Source organism: Helicoverpa armigera, chromosome 27, assembly GCF_030705265.1.
Source record: "Helicoverpa armigera isolate CAAS_96S chromosome 27, ASM3070526v1, whole genome shotgun sequence".
Taxonomy (NCBI): domain Eukaryota; kingdom Metazoa; phylum Arthropoda; class Insecta; order Lepidoptera; family Noctuidae; genus Helicoverpa; species Helicoverpa armigera.
Window position 1 is genome coordinate 5131891 of NC_087146.1, and position 22545 is coordinate 5154435.

A 22545-nucleotide genomic window follows, 5' to 3' on the forward strand; every position below is an offset into this window, starting at 1 on the left:
TTACCATTTAAAATGCTTTTAACATAGGTACAATTTTTTTTTATTGATCACTTTTCATGAAATCTAATCACAATTTTAATTAAAAATGTTTAACGCTGTCATCATAAAACAGCTAAACTCATTGCGATGAAAATTGACATGGAGATAGGTGTTAACCTGGAGGCGGAGATAGGCTACTTTCAATCTAGGAGCGGGACCTATTTACTTCAACACGTGACATTAAAAGTCATTTCATTTGAGGCTACTGTTAATCCGGATCTGAGGAGTTACCAAAAAAATCCAGTCACACATAAGAAAGACCATCTATAATCATCGGCACGAATCTTGAGCGCTGACCTTCACCTGCGCAGAAGTGATTTATTAGCAAAGAACCAATCCCGAGTGACGACTATGACGCGATGCGCTGCGGGCCAATCACTGCTTTACCCCCGGCCCCGCGCCTCACTTCATACCACAAAAGGGACCCAATAAATCACTTCTGCGCAGGTGAAGGTCAGCGCTCAAGATTCGTGCCGATGATTATACTCAAAAATCGAACTCATCAAGACCCAACCCAAAAACCAATCTACACTCTATTCAATTGCTGTTCCCTCTCCCTGGCTTTCATCTCCAATTCTTCCTCCTCCTTCGTCAGAGGAACTGTGGAGTGGTTATACAGACCCTGGGCCATCAGCTGCAGAGCCAAGGGTTCCTCTGACCAGAAGCCTTCTTGATCTTGGCTCGTTTGTTCTGGAACCAGATCTTAATTTGGGCTTCAGCTAGGCCCAGCTCTGCGGCCAGGCTTTGACGTCTTCTTTCTGTCAGGTAGCGGTTCTCTGCGAATTCGTGCTGTGGACAAATTGGGGGGGTTAGGATTTGTTTTTCTGTACGAGGCTGGGTAAAGCACTGGTACTCAGCTGTAGCCGGTTAGACTGGAAGCCGACCCCAACATGGTTAGGAAAAGGCTAGTCAGATGATGAGTGTTTGAGGCTGGATTTTGTTATGGGCAGTCAAGAAGATTTGACAGCCTGTCATATTAAGGGATGTCGAGTGCCCTTTAAGACTTGGACTTATTACAGAAAGTTTGACAACGAGTATTTAATTGGGGTATTGTGTGCTGAGGTATCTGGGTTGTAAAGGTCAGATCAGTAGTCGTCCCAAGAAAGGATGTAATTTACTTTTGATCATGTAAATTGCTGGTACTCATAGTGAAGTCATTTGTGGCGTGGTTTCAAAAAACGGTATTCAAAACATTTATTGCTACAGCAAAGTCATACAAACTTTAACAAAGTCTTTCCTATACATAAATAGGTATGTCGACTGTTAAATACAAATTAAATTAAAGACCAAAAATTAACACGGCAACAGAATCTTTCTTTTGGAAATCAATGAGGAAGTCCTAATGAGTTGTGGACGTCCTATGACTAAAATGATGATGATGAGAATACATACCTTTAACCTCGCAAGCTGAGGTCCTGAAAAAGCAGTTCGTGGTCTCTTCTCGTCAGGCACCGTGTTGTCTCCAGGGGGTTTCTTGGGCCTTCGCGTTCGAGGACCTGGTCAGAAACAGAATAAAATGGAGGACGAATATCTAGACCCTTAATATTGGACATTATTCTCTCATGATGAGGAAACTTGGATGGTAAACATGGTAGAGTAGTAAAGTAGTAAAGATGTTTTATTTAATGAAAGAGGCTGAGCTATACTGGTGGGTGCAAATGTAGGTATAGTTATCGGCACGAATCTTGAGCTCTGACCTACATCTGGGCAGAAGTAATTTATTATGAAAGTCATTTATTGCGGGCCAATCACCGCTCTAGCCCGCCCCGCGCCTCACTTCATACCACAAAAGGAACCCAATAAATCACTTCTGCGCAGGTGAAGGTCAGAGCTCATGATTCGCACCGATAACTATATGTACATTGGATTTGTATGCTTCAGCAATTTAGCTATTGCTGAGCAGTCTCAAGCTTATGCATACAAGGACAATGTGCATGTACATTAAAATTTACAGACACAAGAATGGGTAAAGCACGCATATGTACTTTCGCAGACCTGTAGTGATTATTCAAAAATAAAAAAAAATAAAAAAAAAATGATACAAGTATCCATAAGCATTCACTTGAAACTAATTTTGAAATCGAAGATAGTAAAGTTGAAACATGACCTTATTTAACATTAAAAATAAAACATAACAAACACAAATACACACAAGCACAAACACATAACACAAACAAAGATAGCAGTGACAAACACACAAACAAAGCAGGATGCAGTTATATACAAACAAACACATTAACACAATAGTTTAGCACAAACACAGACTGGACAAACTATTATAGAGTCTCGAGATCTCCAGCACACTGCAAACTTTTAGTCGGCCGATAGCTTGATCGAGCTTATAAATCAGTATGAAGAAGAATGGTTGTATGCACAAGGTCAAGTATTTAGCCGGTATCAGACCGACTACAAGTTTAACTAGATTCAGGATAACCTTCAAAATAAACTGTCAATCTATCAGGCCAACTATTGGCCGACAGTTCAGCTTGCAGTATAAGGGGCTCTAGCTTTAAAGGCACGTTATGGAAGAGAGCTGCCAATTGCAACTACCGACCGTTGTACACGTTCCGCAGCTGCACTACTGATTTGTACTGTTTACATGAAAGCGTTTTGGATTTAAGCGGCAGCAACATGTGTAGTCGCTCTCAGATATCGACTGATTTCATGCAGTCGCTGCAAGTGCGGTCGGCGGTTGCAGTTGGCAGCTCACTTTCAATAAGTACAGAGGAATAAAATCAATGGGAACTCCACACTAACTGAATTTCGAATCAAAGAAGGATTCCATTTTTCATATTTCAATGGTATTTCTCCATTTACTTTCAGCAAATTGACTTTCGCAATACAAGCTACCTCTTCAACAAAATTGGTAATGCCATCATGCCACCAGCCAGTCAAACTAGACCAGTGCCAGTAAAAGCCGATGATGATGATGATGAAACCCTCGCAGCTTCCTCTCGTTGTCTTCCCCAAGCCAAGCGGGCGATGCAATATCTTAACCAATTCAGTTTCGAGCTCAAACGAGCGAAGTCCTAAGTGTTAAAATTGGTCAAAATATTTCACCGACCGCCTGACGGGATTGGTGATGATGATGAAGTATACGTTTCTCTGGAAGGTTCCTATGTATATGGTTATTTGTACAACTCAGATTATAAAGGAATGATGATGAAGAATTTTGGGTAGGTTAGGTACGCAAAGTATAAGGGTCTCAATCTAGAAAATTATAATGGCATCCAAGCCAAATTTTGCCACGGTGGTGGTTTTAGGTCTTGGAAACTCATCCAGGGCATTATAGTGCACTAGCATTTGCTTGGACACAGGTGCACTCACTATTCCTTCACTCTTATAGCGCGATGGGACGGCAATCCGACACCACCGGAGAGAGATCACAAGCAGGATCGAAATTTTAGAACGTCATAATATCGGTAAGGGGCCCGTTATAATCTGAGATGTACATAGATAGTTAATTCTTAATTAAATGTTAGTTTACAAAACAAAAACAAAACAAACAGCAAAATTGAAAATTCAAGTCAATCAACAACTAACCATTCAAATTCGAAATCGATTGAACAACTACTAAATAATATAAGAAAGATAGCATTCTGAAACTGCTTTCAAAAAGTACAATTATTCTTCTTCTACAGTTCATGTTACGCATCTTCGAAGTTATCCATTTGACGCCTCGCTCATGCGCATAGCGTTTTGTTTATACATTTTGATTATAGCGACGTCAATAGTAGCTAACTTCGGACAAGCAAAGATACTTGAGAAGAAAACTAAATTCTGGTTTGTTGTTGATTAACAAACATTTTAGCACAAACACATTTTAATACATGCGGTGTGTTATTATTACATTCTGAAAAATAACTCTTTTAGCACGTTACATCACTTTTCATTATATTTATTGGTATAATAAATATTTAGTGAAAGATGATGAATGCTTGGATTGAAATTATTAATTCAATAAATCATAAAACACGTTTAAATATACTTAGTAATGTATTATGTTATTATTCATTTTTCAGAAATATAATGTCACAAAATCATTTAAAATAAGGTCATGTTTCAACTTAGATCATATGTATGGTTGGTATTTTTTTCTTTAAATTAACACGATATTTATTGATTTGTGATCTATATCTACTAATATAATAAAGAGGAAACATTTTTTCTTTGTTTATACCCTAAACGCTCCAAAACGACTGAACCGATTTGAAAAATTCTTTCACTGTTGGAAAGCTACACTCTTCCCGAGGAACATAGGCTATATTTTATCCCGGTACGGGCAGTAGTTGCCACGGGACGCGGGTGAAACCGGCGAAAACGGCTAGTATGCTATCCACGTTTTTGCTACACAAATTGTTCATTTAATAATCAAATCAACATCTAGTATCAAGAATAATAGTTTTTACAATTTAACTAAAAACTGAATAAGACCACGTATATTCAATTTAACCGTAACTAATCGATTTTATTTCATTATTTAACTACGTCACGAAGTTAGAACTTTTTTTTGTATTTTTTTATAACTTTGTCTACGCGCATACTGCAAACTAAAAAGTCGGCCGACTGTTGGTCAACAGTCCATTCATTCATTGAAGAAGGGTCAAAAATTCAGGGTGAAAAAATGTTTTTTTTTTCTTCTTTTTTAAATCGTGAATTCCATCAAAGTTGTCAGGCAGTCTGATACCGGACAAATACCTGATCTTTGTAATGTGCGTACTACCATTCATCTTCATACTGATTTATGAGCCCAAACTATCGGCCGACTAAAAGTTTTTAGTGTGCGCTTAAAGAGTACCTCTTTGACTATTGTGATGAGGAAAATCGATGTTTTTTTTTGAAAATGTTATTTTGTGACAGTCCAATTAAGGTTCTAGGAATAGAATTGTATTTTGGTATTAGATGAAGTAATTTATTTATTTAATTTGTATGGACTTGTATAATAGACAAATAAACTCTTTTGCAAAAAAAGCGGGCACCTGTGCGAAATCTTAGTTTACGTGTATTTCAAAGGGTTTTGATGATTGTAGTATGTTTCTACCGTCAAAAGAGTTAGCCAAGCATGCGTGAGAGTGTATTCTAAATTTGAATTTTGTACAATTGCTAAGAAATTGCTTAAACCTTGTTTTGGACTAATTGCTGACAGAAAGTTCGTCGGTGTTTCGAAAAGTTTTTGAAGTGATTTTCAGGAAAATGATAATGCAGTTTTAATTAATGATTAATGTACTTTTTTGTTACATCAAAACATTTTTGAAAAACTATGCGTATTTGTTAAAATTTTCACCTGCTCTAAATGGGCTATACTGATGGTTGATGGCAATGTTAAGAGTTTCGGTATTTTAGTGTAAAGCGTTCTATTGTTTGGATATTGTACCCACGTGTTTTAAAATATCGCTTTTTCATAATTAAACTCTATTTAGAAGAGTATCAGTACCTTTGGCTGCGACAAAACCAATTTAAAGTAAGCAGTGCCGATCACAACTCGTCTCCTATCGGACTTTGACATTTTTAAAAGTCTTGAAATTCTACAAAATACAGAAAATAGCGCATAGACTGTGAGCACGAGGTCTTAAGGTCTCGTAATCACTGATTTTTAAACAACCTCGTCTCTTGGGAAACTCCGTAGACCACTGAAGATCTATGAGTCTGAGCGTTCAAATAGCGTGTTTTCATCCCATGGACATTTTATTAAATAAACTTGCCTACAATGAGATTTTCTGGCATTTACAGCACTTTCCTGCTTAAATCATAACAATAATTGGCTATCTGCTCATTTTTTAAGAAACATACGTTTGGCCAATAATTTTGAATTCTTGACTCCCTTTCAACTAAATCGTCGTTTAGTAACCCGATACCTATGGAGTTATCGAGACCTTCAACGCGGCAATAATTTGACTTTTCAGATAGCTTTAACCCTCCTCATCATTTTTCATGTGGTTAATTTTAACATTTATCACAAAATTTGGTATTTTTTAAATGTCAAAGTCCGATAGGAGACGAGTTGTGATCGGCACTGCTTACTTTAAATTGGTTTTGTCGCAGCCAAAGGTACTGATTCTCTTCTAAATAGTGTTTAATTATGAAAAAGCGATATTTTAAAACACGTGGGTACAATATCTAAACAATAGAACGCTTTACACTAAAATACCGAAACTCTTAACATTGCCATCAACCATCAGTATAGCCCATTTAGAGCAGGTGAAAATTTTAACAAATACGCATAGTTTTTCAAAAATGTTTTGATGTAACAAAAAAGTACATTAATCATTTATTAAAACTGCATTATCATTTTCCTGAAAATCACTTCAAAAACTTTTCGAAACATCGACGAACTTTCTGTCAGCAATTAGTCCAAAACAAGGTTTAACCAATTTCTTAGCAATAGTACAAAATTCAAATTTAGAATACACTCTCACGCATGCTCGGCTAACTCTTTTGACGGTAGAAACATACTACAATCATCAAAACCCTTTGAAATACACGTAAAGTCCTTAAAACTAAGATTTCGGAAAGGTGCCCGTTTTTTTTGCAAAAGAGTGTAGTTCACTGTGTATTATTAGAGAAATTTAAAAGAATTTTAAAACTTTTTTTATATTTGTAATTTTTTTTTTCAAATACTAAAAGCGACATAAAAAATAAGCAACATCAAAGATTATTTTGAACTTTCATATAATTTTGCAGTTCGCTCTTGGCCGGTATTAATTCAATCTATCTAGTTATAGAAAGTTGAATAACAACTAAACCACGTTTTTTATAATAGAGCCATCATCGTATTTTATTATATTTTAGAACTTTCAACAAATGTTTTATTATAGTAGGTAATAAATAAGAAATATCTAATTTATTATATCAATAGCCTTTCTTTTCAAAATAAACCTTTTATTGGCATTTGCAATTATTTTTGACAGTCACGTGATTACTATTTATATTATTTTTATCTGTAAATTGAAGTTTTTTGCAATTTAGTTTTTATTTTATTTTAAGCGTTTCTACATACACAAAGAAAAAAAATAGCACTGATTTTTCACTTTTTTGTCGGTTATGGTTTCATGCCAAATATATTATTATAATTCAATATTTTAGATTTTTTTGATAGAGTAGATAATAAATAAACTTTATACTTATTATATTTGATAAATAAATAACAAATAAATGGAGTTATCTCACGTGATTCTCGTGAGCGCGACCCGTACTTACTTCGTCCTGTAACAAAAGAAAAAATATCATTAATAACACACATAATAAAAAAAAATTATATTAGGGTAAATACATCTAGAAGAAACCTGGACTGTAAAGTCTGAAATCACCAACCCGCATTGAGCAAGCGTGGTGATTAATGCTCAATCCTTCTCCGTGTGAGAGGAGGCCGCAGCCATGCAGTGGGACGATAAAAAGGCCGATGATATGATGAGAAAAAAATAACTTAATTTTAATCATTGAGTGTTCAGTTAAAATATATGCGATACATTATATTTAACCACATATTATATAATTAACACTTTTGAAATGGTAAAAAAAAAACAAAATACCAGTAACTAAAATTCAAATAAACATTTTTCCGAAATTATCTTCGTTCACAACTCAAAACTATTTAACGGATATTCATGCGATTTTCATCAATATATAATAGGATGGTTCATCAGAAAGGTATAGGAAAAATATCATAGTAACCATCAGTTAATTAGTAACTATACGCATAAAAACTAAATTCACTCATTTCTTAACATAATTTCGCAAACTCATTCAGTAACTTGCAATCAAAAGTCAAAGTCATCAGTTTTATAATGATCATTATTGTAAAACTTTATTAGCTATCAAACTTGAGTATAGATAATTAATTAATCAGCTGCTTTAGTTAAAGTATGGCTTTTAAAACCCACCAATATAAGTTGAACTCTCATTTTTAATAGTATTAAAGTTATCTGCCCGGGCTGCGTGATTGTTCGCGCGAGTTACCGCGGCCCTGGTACATGAAGGGCTTAAGAAGGAACATGATGGGTTTTAGTCAGTAAGAGTCTGACACTCCCATCACGCTGCACCCACAGAGCGGGAGGACTCATTAGACGAAGTCCCATAAAAAAGTCATCTGCCTACTATTTTCCCAACTATGTTGGGGTCGGCTTCCAGTCTAACTGGATGCAGCCGCGTACCAGTGTTTTACAAGGAGCGACTGTCTATCTGACCTCCTCAACACAGTTACCCGGGCAATCCCACATTTTTCAAAAATACAACTAGGTAATGTATATCTACCTATACGTTCGAATTTGCAAATATTTTTTTTATAAGGACTTGCTCACATCAGCGGATTGACACATGTCTCTTGAAGCAGCTACTTCGCGCACCCGGATAAAAACACACACTTCACAGCTTCACCACAGCCCACAGCTTCCTCAATAAATGGGCCATCTAACACTGAAGGAATTATCCAAATCGAACCAGCCGTTCCTGAGATTCGCACCTTCAAAAAAAACAAACTCTCCAGCTTTATAATATTAGCAACTATAGCTATTTCTAACTTTTAAAAAAATGCCATATTTATACATATAGTTTCAAATAAACCAAGCTATTTATCGTATCATCAGTTCAAGCTATATTAGTCGTTATATTGACTGATTAAGCAACGGACGTGACGTCATCGACCACCCATGTGGACAGCTAATTAAGACATTCACTGTTTTAGTAACGTGTTTGTTTGTTTTTTAGTTTTTAGTTTATTGGGACATAGCGCCGGTTTTGATGTGGGCTTTAGTTTGGAGTTTAACTTGCTCTGTTTTACGGTTTTGCTTGGATAATAAGACGATATGAATATAATGCACTTTAATTAAGAAATGTGTATCTTAACATGTAAAAGTAAATTATTCAGAATGCAGGTTATGTTCGGATTATATTTCATGACAATTGGTTCTGCTTTTTTACTATAAAAATGTTATATACAAACCAAGATACTTCAGTATTGGCAGAAATGGGAAAGACCAATAGGCATGGTGAATAGAAAAAAAAGTAATTAGTCTGTCTTCTGTTTTTCAGATACTTGACCTTAAAATAGTGGACACGTAGGTATTTGTTATTTTCTCTCACAAACAAAATAATAACAACGAAGATACAACACTATTGAACTTTATGTTACGTTACTTCTAAGTACAAAGTTTACATAAATGTGAAGTCACACAGACTCTTTGTTGCGTTATATCTTAGTAAATACTTGTTGTTTTGTTAAAATAAAAAATACATGAGCATCATTTTTTCGCAATCTAAAATGCGTGCTAATTAAAATCACTAATATTAATATTTTAACCCTGTCATCACGCCTATTACAACTGTTCATACATACAGTACAGTTACTGTTACAGCCTTTTATCGTCCCACTGCTGGGCTGCGGCTTCCTCTCACACGGAGAAGGATTGAGTATTAATCACCACGCTTGCTCAATGCGAGTTGGTGATTACATACATACAGTAAAATTATATTATTAAACCAACATTTTAACTCTAATCAGCTAAAAATAAGATCAAAGACGACCTACGGAACCCATATTCCGGACCCCTAGCGGGTCTCAAGTTGCCACCAACGAAGTTTGATAATTAAGACATTTTCAACAATAAATGAGTGCTCACTGTATTTTTATTCAGATAAACGTAGGTTTTATAACTTAATAAAAGACCTGGTTAGAGAATTTCGACTTTATTTTTATATGTATAAGGATGTTTTGCTAAGTTGATTTTGGGTCTGATTGAAATTCTGTCAAAAATCTATAATGTGTAACAATATTATATACCTACTTAGCTTGGGTTTGTACTTATACTTACTTGAACGTGCTAATCTCAGGAACTAATAGACTGTATAGTTATCGGCACGAATCTTGAGCTCTGACCTTCACCTGCGCAGAAGTAATTTATTGGGTCCCTTTTGTGGTATGAAGTGAGGCGCGGGGGCGAGCTAAAGCGGTGATTGGCCCGCAGTGCATCGCGTCATAGCCGTCACTCGGGATTGGTTCTTTGCTATATATCACTTCTGCGCAGATGTAGGTCAGAGCTCAAGATTCGTGCCGATAACTTTACCGATAACGATGAAATCTGGTACGGAGAAAGTAGCGAATCCATACATATTAATGCTTGAAATGATTTTCTAAGGATGCGAGCAGTAATTTTTAAAATATAGAGATTATAAAACTCGTTTACTTAATTATTTTATTTACAAAAAAAAACGGGTTTGAAATAATAAAAAAACGGTATAAAATCTTAATTTCTTTAAAATATACGAAATTACTATTTAAAAATATTCCTAGTACATATTAATTATTGAAGTATTTCAAGTATGCGACCAATTGAGTGCTTTGTGAAGGAATTTAAGCATAAACTGTATAATTTTAATTAAGTACGGTTAATAGCCGTAATATGCTGATTTTGATGAATTTTGGTTTAATTTTTATGTGACATACAGACGCACAGAATGGACAACGAAACAAATACAGTTACTAATCCCTACTAATATTATAAATGTGAAAGTAACTCTGTCTGTCTATTACGCTTTCACATCTAAACTACTGAACTGATTTTAATAAAATGTGGTACAGAGATAGAGTTGACCTTGAGAAAGAACATGGGATAGTTTTTATCCCGGACTTTTGAAAAGTTCTCTTGGGAACGCGGTATAACCTAACAGTACGCGGGCGAAGCCGCGGGCGGAAGCTAGTTGATCTATAACTTGGGAAAAAAGAACTGTTATTTGAACATCTTTCTTTCATCAAAAGTCGTTGGCAGAAAGTCTGACAACCAGTCTTACCAATGAGTAGGTATTGGGTTGCCCGGGTAACTGGGTGGAAGAGGTCAGACAGGCAGTCGGTCCATGTGGCATACTGGTACCCAGTTACATCTATCTGGTTAAACTGAAAGCCGACCCCAACATAGTTGGGAAAAGGCTTGGGCAGATATCAATCTAAAACTCCTACAAAATGTTTGCTAACCATCCTCTCATTACAGGAAATTATCAAATGGCGGCTCCCGTTGTGGGTGCAGCGCTCGAGAGTGTCAGACTCTTACTGACTAAAACCCACCATGTTCCTTCTTAAGCCCTTTATGTACCAGCGCCGCGGTAACTCGCGCGAACAATCCCGCAGCCCGTTGCTAACCATCCTATCATACAGTATTTTCACACACTCACACATGAAGACTTGTATGCAAATTTTATAACTTAAGTTTGAGCATAAATTCAAGTTAATGACGTTAATAGCTTCATCAAGCCGCCATGATGGTTTTTATTTTCAATGCACAATTAATAATTTTATTTATTTCCTTTACGGTTAATTATGGGGAGTTTAAAAGGTTCTGAGGGGTTAAAAGGAAAGTAGAATGGTTTAGTTTTGAAATGTTAGTAAATATCTTGATGTTTACCTAAGCTGTACTGCTGTCAAGGTTCATCAAAATACGTTCAGTATATTTTGCGTTAAGCCGGCTTTTCACTGTGGGATATAATATAATGTATATTACATCCTGAGATACCTATAATATTTTATCGCTCGTCATACATTTGCCACTGTGCTTTAATATATAACATCAAAACATCAAATAAATAAATATTTTTTTCAAAATGACAAGCGATAAAATATTGTCTCAGGATGTAATATATAGTATATTTTTAAGAACCAGAAGCAGGTTTATTTAACAAGGAAATAACAATAAATAGTTTTAACATGAAAATCAACTACGATTGAACAGAAGTATTCCAAAAGCGCGGCAAAATCGTATTCCCGTCAAACTATGTCATGTCTTGTCACAATGACGTTCGAAAATGGAATCCTCCAAGCAGAGATACACGACTGAATGGTGGGGTGTCGATGGTTGCTCGTCTCTGCTGCCCTTTATGTAACCACTGGCAGCTAACACGGCCTCTCCTGACACCCTGACGTCCTCGGCAGGATCTGGCTGAGCCTGGTTGTGTCTCGGAACACCTGCACATTCAATAAGCGAGTTGGACCTGGCTCAATTTCATCATAATTGAATCTCGATTGGTTAACGTGGTCGTCATCGTTTTTGTGGACACATGAAACTTTCAGAATAAACATTATTCGAGGTATTACAAACCTCAAACAAAGAACTAATTCATTTAAACAATGAAAAATAAATAACATCAACTTTAAATCAAATAACAGGTACAAAATTAATAACAGAACACTGGTATACCACCCAGCGACTTGAAAATAAATAACATCAACTTTAAATCAAATAATTGGTACAAAATAAATAACAAAACACTGGTATACCACCCAGCGACTCGAAAATAAATAACAGCAACTTTAAATCAAATAACAGGTACAAAATTAATAACAGAACACTGGTATACCACCCAGCGACTTGAAAATAAATAACATCAACTTTAAATCAAATAATTGGTACAAAATAAATAACAAAACACTGGTATACCACCCAGCGACTCGAAAATAAATAACAGCAACTTTAAATCAAATAACAGGTACAAAATTAATAACGGAACACTGGTATACCACCCAGCGACTTGAAAATAAATAACATCAACTTTAAATCAAATAATTGGTTCAAAATAAATAACAAAACACTGGTATACCACCCAGTGACTCGCCGACATGGGCTCAAAAGTTTGTATATCGCATAAGATTTCCGCACCGTAGGCATAGGCTCCAAAAGTTTGCATACCTCCCAGTGACTCGCCGGCATAGGCTCAAAAGTTTGCATACCGCACAAGGTTTCCGCACTGTAGGCATAGGCTCCAAAAGTTTGCATACCTCCCAGTGACTCGCTGGCATAGGCTCAAAAGTTTGTACCACGCAAGGTTTCCGCACTGTAGGCATAGGCTCCAAAGTTTGCATACCTCCCAGTGACTCGCTGGCAGGCTCAAAAGTTTGCATACCACGCAAGGTTTCCCACTGTAGGCATAGGCTCCAAAAGTTTGCATACCTCCCAGTGACTCGCTGGCATAGGCTCAAAAGTTTGCATACCACGCAAGGTTTCCGCACTGTAGGCATAGGCTCCAAAAGTTTGCATACCTCCCAGTGACTCGCTGGCATAGGCTCAAAAGTTTGCATACCACGCAAGGTTTCCGCACTGTAGGCATAGGCTCCAAAAGTTTGCATACCTCCCAGTGACTCGCTGGCATAGGCTCAAAAGTTTGCATACCACGCAAGGTTTCCGCACTGTAGGCATAGGCTCCAAAAGTTTGCATACCTCCCAGTGACTCGCTGGCATAGGCTCAAAGTTTGCATACCACGCAAGGTTTCCGCACTGTAGGCATAGGCTCCAAAAGTTTGCATACCTCCCAGTGACTCGCTGGCATAGGCTCAAAAGTTTGCATACCACGCAAGGTTTCCGCACTGTAGGCATAGGCTCCAAAAGTTTGCATACCTCCCAGTGACTCGCTGGCATAGGCTCAAAAGTTTGCATACCACGCAAGGTTTCCACACTGTAGGCATAGGCTCCAAAGTTTGCATACCTCCCAGTGTTTACTCATACACATACACACACAACATATAAAGAAGTCATGTAAATTATTCAATATCAATCCTTGTATCAATCATGTACAATATTCAATATCAATCATATAAATTATTAACTTGTACCGTGTATAAAGGCTGAAGCATATATCATGTAAGAAAAATGTAAGAAGGAATAAAATTTACTTTTACTTGTTAGTTAAGCCGTGGGCGCAAGCGTGCACTCAAGCGCCCCCGGGCAAAGGTCTATAGAAAAATGTTATTAAGAACAAATACTTCAGACTTTACACGAATATAGATAAAATTCAGTGCATCGTGAATGACAGAATCAATGAAACAGCGTGATATACAATCCAACATGGATTATCGCAACCATACCACCTCAATCAGTGGCCCAACACATCAGCACCACTAGCGTGCTCTCAACTTTCAATAAGGTTGAGCAGACCACAGCGTCCACTTGACTCGGCAGTAACTCCACCACCAGAGTCCAGTCTTCTTTTAACGCCACACTGACGTCATCATGTCAAGCTACGACAGCAATCTGCCAGCAGCACCGACTCAGCAGTGCTCGTGCCGCAACCAGCAGCACCGGCTCAGCAGCGCTCGTGCCGCAACCAGCAGCACCGGCTCAGCAGCGCTCGTGCCGCAACCAGCAGCACCGGCTCAGCAGCGCTCGTGCCGCAACCAGCAGCACCGGCTCAGCAGCGCTCGTGCCGCAACCAGCAGCACCGGCTCAGCAGCGCTCGTGCCGCAACCAGCAGCACCGGCTCAGCAGCGCTCGTGCCGCAACCAGCAGCACCGGCTCAGCAGCGCTCGTGCCGCAACCAGCAGCACCGGCTCAGCAGCGCTCGTGCCGCAACCAGCAGCACCGGCTCAGCAGCGCTCGTGCCGCAACCAGCAGCACCGGCTCAGCAGCGCTCGTGCCGCAACCAGCAGCACCGGCTCAGCAGCGCTCGTGCCGCGACCAGCAGCACTCACACAGCAGCACTGGTGCTAAGACCAGCCGCACCGGTACAACAGCGCTGGCTTGCTGCGACACGGCCGTTACATATTCTAGTGTACAACTCTGTGAACAAGCACTCACGACATACATTTCGCTCGGCCACTTCTGACCATCAAAATCTGGAAAGCTTTTCGCTTTTAATGAAATAAATTCGAGGCATAACCTTGACAAACAAACTCAACTTTGGAACTGTGTCTCAGAAATAGCGTCAGTAATAATCATGTGTCAGCAACACTCAAAACACAACCATCATTACGTTTTGATAAATTATGTGTAATTAACTTCACTTCATATTTTGCTACACAGTATACTCATGAGTGTCAATACCAACGGTTGGTACATTATAACACATTTTTCCTCTTAATAGAGCTAAGAGCATAATAACTTCCAAATTGGGAATCAAAAAGCCATATGAAAAATAGAACAGATCACCTGACCTCAATGCATGATATACCAGGTCTACCATCCACTGGCTATCACTACTGGAGTATGCCAAACGAGGTACTGGCAGTTGGCACCCTATACAGCATGCAAAGCTCGTGCAGCAGCAATGCACCCGAGGCACTTGAAGTGTCACAGCACTCGTAGTATGTCAAGTGGCACAGCACCTGCAGCGCTTACACCATCTCCTCGCATGGTTCTCACAAAGGTGATTTCATAGTGTTTTCTGGCTTAGGCTTATCCTCAATATCTGTAGTCAAAAGACAAGCAAGCAAGCATCTGGCTAAAGCAAACAAACATTCAATTTAAAGACTCTCATGCATTGTCATGTTACAGATTTGAACTTTAGTTGACATCACCAATTAATGCACCCAAATTACATAATCAGTAAAATAAAATAATAACCAAAGTCGGTAAACAGACTTTCAATTTATAAAATGCAAATTACGCCATTGCCTTCCATTGGAATCTTAGATATTGGTTGTATCCCTTTCTTGAGCTCTAAGGGCCTTCGGCCACAACCACAACGGCATAACACCAACTGTACCAAAGAGTTTACACAAGTCTCTTTTCAGTCATCTCAATGCCATCAGACAGGCCAATGGGTCTTTTCCAGGTCACCCTGATATCCATCATAGATACTGCACAACTCAATAGAATCAAAAGTAGAAACAGATAAATAATTCAAACTAACAAATCTAGAGACTGATGCACAATTTAAACTATTCCACTTTAGTGTAAACAAATTGAGTAAGTCAATATCAAAACAGTGTGCAGTTATATCACAACAGTTGTAAACTTTTATATTTCTGTGTACTTGTTGAAACTCTTAAGCAGATAGATTAAAATAAACATTACTGAGCTCATTTACATAATAAGACTGTTAGTTTTTCAATTTCATGACACAAAAACATTTCAAATGCAAACAAAAGATGCACATTAGGTATTATTTCAGCTTGCATAACACTTTGTTCAAGCTTTAAAACATTTATCTAAGTTTTGTATTAAAAATCAACCCGTTGGTCATTAGCGGTGACACCTGAGAATCTAACTCAAGTTCTCATACACTTTCAGTATGTTTTTAACCAATAAGCCACCAAGATGGATTACAAGTCATGTATAACATAAAGGCTAAATAAAACTGGATTGATCTCACCATTTACATACAGGTACATTACAGGATACCTCTCATATTATCTTGAGCATAACGGGAGCAAGGCATGTTGCTCACAGACACCAGAGCAATACATAAGCAGAAACTCATTTCACCCGAAGCACACTAGAGTCCCAACAGCATCAGTGTACTAAGCTCAACCAATAGACATTGCTTGGGCTATAAATCGGAAGCATCATAACTTCTAGACTTATTTCATCGTTATATCCACATGAAAACAAAAGCAATCGTTAATTCGGTCATAACAAAAACATTTAGATTACTACTTTATATGTGACTATGTTCAATCAATTTTGTTTACCAATAACCATAGTTACCAAACCTGTTATTTCCATAAAAATAAATAAAACCAATGTTCCTTTGTGATTTTTCCAATAATGGAATTTATGCAGTCCACATTAATGCTATCCTTCAATGTATTCTTCCAGTTATTTGGGCATTGATGTCTTTAACTCTTCAGAATACGATAGACCTTCCGTATTATTTTTGTTCCACAACAAGTAAACCAATCAACATATTTATTGGTATCACTTACGCTGCCTGCATAGCATCTTGAAATACCAATCTATGCAGCGCACTGCAATCCATTACAAAATTAAAATAGAACAGCAAAACCTTTGGTCGGCGGATTTCCTTACACCGCGTCGTACTTAATAATAAGTGCCAATGAATCTAAACTGAAATCAAAAACTTTATAGTGGGAGTGAGACTATCCCACTTCTGATTTTAAGAACCAGAAGCAGGTTTATTTAACAAGGAAATAACAATAAATAGTTTTAACATGAAAATCAACTACGATTGAACAGAAGTATTCCAAAAGCGCGGCAAAATCGTATTCCCGTCAAACTATGTCATGTCTTGTCTGTCACAATGACGTTCGAAAATGGAATCCTCCAAGCAGAGATACACGACTGAATGGTGGGGTGTCGATGGTTGCTCGTCTCTGCTGCCCTTTATGTAACCACTGGCAGCTAACAATATTATATTATACCCCATAGTGAAAAGCTGGCTTTAAAGTGTAACAAACATTTACACATCCAAACTTTAATATTTATAATATTAGCGTGATATAAAAGTACATTACAGTATAATACACAGTTTCAAAACTCAGTAAAAGTCGCAACCAACTTCGAACCCGCTACTTAACAATCCAAATACCGATTCCACCATACATTCTCTGAACAATTAATTTATACCCCTTTATTGAACAGTAAGGTAAACCAGCCAATTATCGACCATGTCGGCAAACATAAAACCTCATTTTGTCATACCGGACCATGGAGAACAAAATGACTAGCGGAGGTGACATAACGGAAAATCTCCTAAGAAAGTAGCGCGACAACATGCGGGTGTTCGGGGACGAGGAACGTTACTGTCTTCGCCTTTATACGCCTTCTTTGGATCCGACCATTACAGTCATTACCTAATCAATAATTTTATTTATTTCTCATCATCAAGTACAAGAATATGGTAGTACACGTTTCAAACATAGAGGCTGGTGTCTGTGGTAGGTTAATCCTGTATTACAAAAATCGTTGACAGATGTCTCAAAGAACCCGAACGCCTGGTGAATTCACTCGTATCTGATCGTTTTGGTCATGCCCAAAGTACAAATTTGACCTAGAAGAAGGCGTGACCTACCTGTGTTATGGTATCTCCGCTCTTTTCACTCCGTGTACCGATACAAAATTTTCGTTAATTAAACAATTATAACCAGGAGGTTTTATCGAGATCGTTCGAGCACCTGGATTACCTAATTTGTGTTTTTAAATTTTGTACGGTCGACAACTGTGGCTTTCACCCTAAGACGTAATAAAAGATTTTATTGTTTAATTAATGTAATTTTGTGTTTTGCTTGAATTATGGTGAATAAGTAGCTAATTGTTATTTAAAAGAAGCTCATGGCTAAGCCATCAATATCATCGATAATAAAATTCGTCATTTGAACATCTTTGGCAGTAGTTACGGGTAGTGAAGCCAGAAAGTCTGACAACCAGTCTAACCTAGAGGCATTGGGTTGCCCGGTAACTGGGTTGAGGAGGTCAGATAGGCAGTCGCTCCTTGTAAAGCACTGGTACTCAGCTGCATCCGGTTAGACAGGAAACCGACTGAATAATGACTTACATTTTAAGTTCTATTATAAATACTTTTTTTAAAATTAATATCTAGGTAAGTATATGTATTTAAAATTAAAACCTTTCTATTAAAACCTTTCTTAAATATATAATAATCTATTAAACTAAGTATCTTAACCACCAAAAGACTTTCACAATTGCAATCTCATTTCAAATTTCAACCTCACACAGTCTGACTTCCGAAGGATTAAATATCACGCGAAGTCAGGGAACAAGCTATCCTATTTAGTAAGAAAACCGTTCTATTAATATATTATATGGACCACACAGTATTTCAAGGAATGAGTCCGCAACACCTATTTTTAAACCACGGAGTATATTTAGAATGGAATAATAAATTTCAATTGAAATCAATTATTTGTAAGCATACTGGGTTATTAATTGTTCATATAATTTCATATATAATCATCTGCCTAGCCTTTTCCCAACTATGTCTTGGCTGGCTTCCAGTCTTCAATCATGCCACATGGAGGTATTGCTAATCTGATATCCTATCTGTGATACCCCTTGGTAAGACTGATTGTCAGACTTACTGGCTTCTGACTACACGTAACGACTGCCAAAGATGTTCAAATGACAGCCGGACACAATGATACATAGTTACTTCTCAAGGCAAACCACTTGAGGCAGTTATGATACAAATGCGAAAGTGAATTGGTTAGTTTAATACCCCTTTACGAAGAAATGACTGAATCGATTTGGATGAAATTTGACACAGAGATAGACAGTATCTTAGAGTCTGAGTCAGGTTACTTTTTATCCATGTATTGGCAGTAGTTCTCTCAAAACGCGAGTAAATCCATACCTATGATATAATATACTAGCCGTTTTTCCATTACACCCGCGTCCCGTGGGAACTACTGCCCGCACCAGAAAAAAATATAGTCTATATTACTCGCAAATAACGTAGCTTTTTAATGGTGAAAGAATTTAAAAAATCGGTCCTTTAGTTTTTGAGTTTATCCGTTACAAACAAAAATATTTGTATATTTTTTTTCCGTCTTTATAATAGTAGCGTAGCTAAAACTCTACGTAGCTTCAAAAATGACAAATTTCTTTGAGAAACCTAAAGTTCTGCTTACCCCGTTCAGACTTGCGTAGCCGGAATTAGGAACTGAGAATGGTATCGCCTAATTTGAGCCATACAAACATACGGGAAAGTACCACTATGGGTGGTCTGCCACCCACCGATCAAAAGCTATGGAGTCGAAGTTGGTATAAAACTTTTCTTTATTAATATTGTGAATGCGATTGTAAGTAATGTGAAAATAGTAAAATACTGAACCGATTGAGATAATAATTGACACTTTTTTATGTTCAACTTGCGCCTTGTCAGTACGTTACTTGATCCGTACAGAACTACTTCTTGTTTTTTACAATATTATTTTCAAGGGAAAAATTATAAATTTTTATTTACATAATAATATATACTATTTATATACATTTTACATAATCTATTTACAAAAAAATAAGGCAAAAAGTGACTTCTTGTCGTGGTCTGTATGATTGAAGGTGTTAAAAAAAGGAAATAGTATAGTATATGAATATCGAAACTTTTCTAAATAAAATCAATTTTATAAAGTACTAATTAAAATAAGTAAAGTCTAACCGAACGCAGTTGATTTTCAAGGAGCGACTGCTTAGCCGGTTACCCGGCCACCCAATACCAGGGTAGTTAGACTGGTTGTCAGACTTACTGGCTTCTGACCACCCGTACTCAATTAAAATAAATGTTAATATAAAATCCGTCTCCATAGCTTTCTCAGTGCGCACCGTTTGCTCATGTCACCAAAACATTTCAAGCTCGACTGCCCGCGTACTTACACCGTTACAAGCGAAAACACACTTTATCACTATGTAAATAAGCCACAAATTTGCATAACACATTACTGCTCCTTCTTTGTACTAATCCACGCAAAGAAAATTGTACTTTGTTTTAAATGTAATAAGACTTATTTTGTACTGTATCGATTTTTGATGGACTTTATTCTTGGATTTCTTTAGTGATTGAAATTTGGACTTTATTTTGTTAGTGTAAAGGTGTTTTTAGTATGATAATAAGTTATCTATTCGTACCACAGTGAGAACTAATTGAGTTGTCTTCCGTAGCCGTTTTTTTGTCTGTCTGCATGTCTTGTGCTTAGGTTGGTAACCTGCCACCATTTAACCTTAGGGCTTAAGACAATTGTGACCTTTTTGGCCTTTTGACGATGCGTGTGCAGGGTCAATGACCGAGCAAGTGGTGAAATTGGAAATTGTGAAATTTTGATTTTGTAAAATATCTGCGGATACTGATAGAGCTATGGTTAAAGAAAGGTTGTGGTGAAAATACAAGGATTTTCCTATGGGATGTTTTTTTAAAATTGGGTGCATTCTTAAATTGAAACTGTTCCCCACGGTTTCCGTGAGAACTATTCCGCGCACCTGGATTAAAAGTAACCTGTAATAGCCTTCCTCGATAAAAGCTATAGGTATGGCACTAAAATAATTTTGCAAATTAGCGCGGTCTAACAAAAACTAATTATGATTTTAGTAGGTATAGATTTGAAAGATTTTGATTAATAAGATACCAACTACCTACAGTTTTAAACCCGGCCTTTAATTTTTCTTAAAATACTTGCCAGTAAGACACGTGAAATTACTTAGTTCTCACAATAAGGAAAAAGTTCCCAATATAAAAGTGGCTATAAAACAACAAAAGATTCTTCTTTAATTATTCAATTAAAATCTTATTGCTAATGTGGGAAGATTTGCAACAAAAACGGTGAAGAGTGAGTCGCAACGTTGAACATATAGGTTCCGTACAAAAATTCTCTTTGAAAATATTCTTAACTAGCTTCTGCCAGCGGTTTCACCCGCATCCCGTGGAACTACTTCCGTACGGGATAAAGAGTAGCCTATAGCCTTCCTCGATAAATGGGCTATCTAACACTGAAAGAAATTTTCAAATCGGACCAGTAGTTCCTGAGATTAGCGCGTTCAAACAAACAAACAAACTCTTCAGCTTTATAATATTAGTATAGATTTTATAAGAAAGGCAACAGGCTGATATTGTAGTTTTAATTTTTAATTTCCAAATGAACAAAATATAACAGAATAGGCTATAGTGCTGCGACTAATACTTTTTATACAAGCTGTTGATTTGCATCCGTGCCATATTCAAGGAGGTAATTATGCTAATGATTCTCGACCCAAATCAATAAAAAAATTGGTACGTATTTTTTTTTTCTTTATTTTTTTTTCGGAATTCCGTAAATGTCATCTAGCCTTATTTAAACTTGGCGCGTATGTTACTGGCGTTAAAACCGTGCTGCACCCTCAAAAAAACGCAAACACAAAGCATACGCAACGATCACTCATAAAGGACGATGGGCGTTTTGGTACCTTGTCCAACAGTGTTGAATGTAGTACCATTGCGTAGGTCTTGGCAAGGCAAAAAATGTTTACTATGACGACTAGTCCCAAATCCTTGTCCATTTCGCGTGACATCGACTAATAGAATGCATAATGTTCATAAATCATCAACGTAGATGTAGTTCTTAAATCCAACTGTATCGAATAAAACTGGTAAAGTAACAAAAACTAGAATTTGGCCTTTTTAGAATGTTTGCCTGCCAATTGATTTGAAAAAAGACTGCAAACCTTTACAGTTCACGCAGAACTAGCTGATGTATTTGGTGAAAGTTTTTCAGTCTTTACAATCAATTGAGGTTGAAAAGTCAGGAGACGATGTTAACATAGTACCTACTACATACTACGACTTAATCTTGCTCCTCAAGAGGTGCTGAGATAATGATGAATTTCTTCTTAAAAAAAGATGAATATAAATGTTTTGAGCTTTCGTCAAATCAGATGACGATTGTGTTTCCGTAGTATGACTCCATAGACTATTACAACCTTTAGATTATAATAGAGTGTATCTCAAACAATGTAAGATGTCTGTTAACTGAGTTTAAAATTATTACACTGACGACATAATATGCCTCTTAATGAATTTGCATATATGGATGACATACTTGTATGTCGATTCAATTTTTATCGTTACTCGGATCGGACAGCTAATTGAGGCAAGCCCCATAGTTTTTATTATTCTTCACGTTAATACCTTTCTAATGATATATCATACGTTACTGTTGGAGCGGGTACCAAATCCCATACAAAGTGCCCATTGTCCTTTCATTCATGGAATTGGATTACTTCGGAAATACCACGACATTACAATGACAAAAAGCAGTGCATATTAGTAATTTCCCCATCTACTGTAATTCCAATCGATTATTTACGTATT

General features: G+C 37.0%; 1 protein-coding gene across 1 annotated transcript; it reads right to left on the bottom strand.

The window, feature by feature from the left end:
• Positions 1 to 277: 277 nt before the first annotated feature.
• Positions 278 to 8032, bottom strand: LOC135118864 (homeobox protein invected-like). Its single transcript, XM_064041922.1, is given in 5 exon segments — positions 278 to 684; positions 687 to 828; positions 1432 to 1535; positions 7237 to 7242; positions 7996 to 8032. Coding segments are annotated over 5 exon segments (408 nt in total). The 3' UTR covers positions 278 to 565.
• Positions 8033 to 22545: the final 14513 nt, after the last annotated feature.